General features: G+C 34.3%; 1 protein-coding gene across 3 annotated transcripts in view; it reads left to right on the forward strand.

Moving 5' to 3' along the window:
- Positions 1–4011, forward strand: part of LOC111086643 — a 46048-nt gene that overhangs the window by 17254 nt on the left and 24783 nt on the right. For all 3 annotated transcript variants that reach the window (XM_022390334.1, XM_022390335.1, XM_022390333.1), the window contains exon 4: positions 1880–2020. In XM_022390334.1, the coding sequence (XP_022246042.1) occupies positions 1880–2020 (141 nt within the window). The remainder of the gene's footprint in view (positions 1–1879; positions 2021–4011) is intronic.

Here is a 4011-nt window from a genome sequence, read left to right on the forward strand (position 1 = left end):
CGTCGTGTCTCTCTCTATATATGTAAATAATATATGAGATGTATATATGAGAGTGTGTGTATATATTATAGTGTCGTCTCGTCCGTCCGCGCCACACACTATATATATATATATATATATATATATATATATATACTGGTTTTGATTGTATGTGGAGTCCACTATTTTATAATACTAAAGATGGGATGTGGAACCTTGTCTATATGGGGGGTTAAGTAGATATCTAGCACTGTCTTCTTGAATGCTTCTATCTTCAAAATTCTGGAAATTTGCCATTGGTTTTCCATGTGGATTTGGAGTTACTTATCTGTATCCATTTTTTCTTTATACTACGTGTGACTCTTTTTCCTTCAGGAGTCAGTTTGTTTCCAGTCGCATTTGCATGTTTGAGGATGGAGTTGATTATGTACACCTGATAAATTGTTTTCCAAGGTCTTTCTTTTACTAGATCCAGGTCTTGATGCCACCTATTTCATTACACTCCACTTCTTTGAGGGCGAAGAGCATATCTGCTTCAGAAGTGGTGCAGTCCCTCACATGTGTGTGTTTGCATTCAATTAAAGATCACACCTATTTGATTCTCTGTGGATGCTTTCCACAGGGGGTCACTTGTTTTAACTTACACTTGTCTCTCCACCTATTCAATGTGGGATTCTAGCTATTGTATGAGAAGCGGTATGTATCATATTGGAAGTTATCATTTTCTTGCACTGAAAATAGATTTCCAATAGAAACTTACCTCTCCTCACACACTTCCCACTCTTCTCCCCATTTCCAGTGTTCTTCTGTTTCTTGTGGGCCTAATCTTGAAAGTGAGGTTCACGTCAAGTAGGATAGAGGTAGCCAGCTCTTCTAGAAGAGCGTGTTGTGCTCCTGTTGGTGGAGGGTTGTTGCATGCTCTATGCATGCTAAATAAGCAGCTCAAACTTATGGTGTATAAAGGCTAGTTCGTCAAGCAAGAAAATTTCTATTCAATGTGTTAGAGGGCAGTGGAAGATCAAGAAAGGCTAATGTGTGAGAGGAGGAGGTAAATATCTATCCGAAATCAAATTTTCAGTGTAAGAAAATTATAAATTTCAACTTGTTAACTTACAACACCTACATTCTGACACTTAAGCATCATTTGGACAGGTTAGTTTGAACACGAGTCAACTTACAACACTTAAGTTCTGGCACTGAGTGAATCATTTTGAAATGATGCATGTCTTACATTTGAAAAATTGTTAGAATGAATGTACTGCTTGTGTTTATCAATATTCTCCCCAGGAGTGACAGACACTTTTCTCCTTTCTGTGGATTTGGCTTCATATTCATGTGGGGGTTCTAGAAATAGTAGTAATATGTGAAATGTATTGTATTTGGAATTATTATGTTATTATTAAAAAGAAAGGCATCTCTACTATTATATTATATTTGCCTTCCAGTAGCACAGTGGTATGACTGTCGACTTACAATGCTAGCAACTGGGTTTCGATACCCGTGGTGGGCAGAGCACAGATAGCACATTGTGTAGCTTTTTGCTTAACTTCAAACAATAACTATTATATTCCTTTCTTCCCACACACTTATGGTTACTGAGAAGTATAAATTGTGATAACTTTACCTTGTTGAGTGCTGATTGAATTGTGATTAGATAAATCAAGTACTATCTTCCACTAGAGGGCATACAATCAAATGAGGTTTCAGGAGAAGGAAGTAGAGCAAGTAAAAAGATCAAGGTCGAGATCTTGGCAAAACCAAGAGAAATAACTTATAATATTAAGAGACTAATTTTCAAGTTGGGGCTTATTAATTAATATTTAAAATAGTTTCACTATTATTACTTTGGGAGTAGAAATGGAGGTAAGTGAGTTAACTGTTGAGAGTGTTTCTTTACTAGACAGGAAACTTGGAGACTTGTGCTCCTCAGACGAAGAATGTAAAACACCACATTCCCACTGTTCTGTTGGCAATTGTGAATGTGACTCTGGTTACATCAAAGAACTTCGAGTTGGAGAGAATGTTTGTGCAAAATATGAGGGTGAGAATTTTTATTTTATTTTTCGAACAATGCAATTTTTGTATTACTTTAGTATAACTACTTCAGTATAAAAATACTGTTTGTTCAATCTGTAATATAAAGTGAATATTTTATAGTTTATATAAACATTGGTTATATATAAAAAAATTTTGATTAGAGTTTAGAGCTACAAACTGATAAAATTGCATATGTTGTTTCACATGTTTGTCATTGAAAATATGAAAGAAAAGTATTAATAACATTATGATTTTTGATTTAAAAAAATGATTAAGACAATTATATTCTTCAATATGAGAAAAAAGGTGATTAATGTCTAAGGTTAGGCAATTTTTAACAGAAAATCAAGTTGTTTTTTAAATGAACTTTTTCCAATGAATGAGATATTTCTTGCTAAATCTTTTATCAACAACTTTAATGGAAACACATTCACTATAACTCTACTCAGATTTGATACATCATAACACAAGAATGTGCATGAATAATAATGTATGCAATGGTATAATAAAATATTTCATTTTTTATATTGTTTAAATTGTATACATTACATGTTTTGTATTAGAAACTTGCGGTACCATTCTTTACTCTTAGAATTAAAAGAAATGGCTAGCTGTTATAATTTATTTTCTTTAATGGAATGTTCAGTTAGAGTGCTTTGCTTAACACAAGTTTAAAATGTGTTTTAATTATTTTATGAATGTTGTCAAAAATAGTATAAAATAAATTTTCTTCTACGAGTATACTTTCTGTGGCATACTTACATGTAGCATAAACATCATATATCAAATGCAGTTCGGTATCTGCATATTCCATCAAATTATCATTTTATCATTGATCGACTAGGATCCATCTTTTGATGTCACTTTGTCATGAATATTGTCACATGAGACTGTCTTCACTAACCAGCAATCTTCACCTGTATTTACATGTGCAATAGGGTCTTTTGAACTTCTGGCACTGACATTCATACATTTGAGACATGCTTGCTTTTGTTCACTGTTGTGTTCTAATTTGTTACTCACTAGTTTTTTCTCATTTCGATAGATATAATAGCAACATTATTTAGTGATTAGTGAAGATACTTGCTTTTTTAAAATTGTGGTTGTGTCCCCACCATTTTGACTTATGAACTCTTTTCTTGAACCCTACTGGAACTTAGTTTGAAGTCTCTGCTGTCTCATTCTCGCCTGGAATATGAGTCTGTTCTAGATGCTTCTGATTCTCCTTTATTTAGGGATGCTTTTTGGCCCCTGCCCCTATATCACCAGTTTCTTTCAGTGAACCCTTTTTCTGATGTTCAGGCACTGGTGGAATTTCCATTGAGCTCTCTGCTGTTTCATTCTCACCTGGAATATAAGTTTGTTTCAGAGACTTCTCAAAAACAGTCATGACATTTATGTGATCTTTAGTGCTTGCCACTCACTATGTTTCCTTTTCAAGTTGATTATTCTTTTGCTGCAAAGATAGATTACTTACTCTTTCCAGTTCTTATTTTTTTCCAAAACATGCTTACTTCTGCTGACGCTTATAGCTATTACTCGACTGTCAGGGTTTCTTCTTTGCCCTGACTAATTATTGGCCTGATTTTTTTCTCCCTTGCTCCAGTCTTTTATACCCCACTCAATTACCCTGGACAATATTTGTTTCATGATACTCTCCACCTACATCATTGTGCCCTCTATCCTGGTACTGTATATAAGCACCTCATTAAGATAATTTTATCCCTTGTTCTCGACAAACTGTCACTAACGGGTGTCCAAGTATTACGATTGTTTGGAGATACTTTGAATGTTATCATGTTATCTAGTTTATTTTTGTAATTATTATTATTACAAAAATATTTTTTGTTCTTCTTCTGATTGGCAAGGCGATTACGGTATGAATTCCCAGAGTATTATTTTTGGCACAGAGGTAAATTGGGTAGCTCCTCAGTGGCATAGCAAGAGGGGGGCCAGTTGCCCTTGGGTGCAGGTGTAAAGGGGCACAAAATTTCC

The sequence above is a fragment of the Limulus polyphemus genome, unplaced genomic scaffold (assembly GCF_000517525.1).
Source record: "Limulus polyphemus unplaced genomic scaffold, Limulus_polyphemus-2.1.2 Scaffold1285, whole genome shotgun sequence".
In the NCBI taxonomy this organism is placed as follows: domain Eukaryota; kingdom Metazoa; phylum Arthropoda; class Merostomata; order Xiphosura; family Limulidae; genus Limulus; species Limulus polyphemus.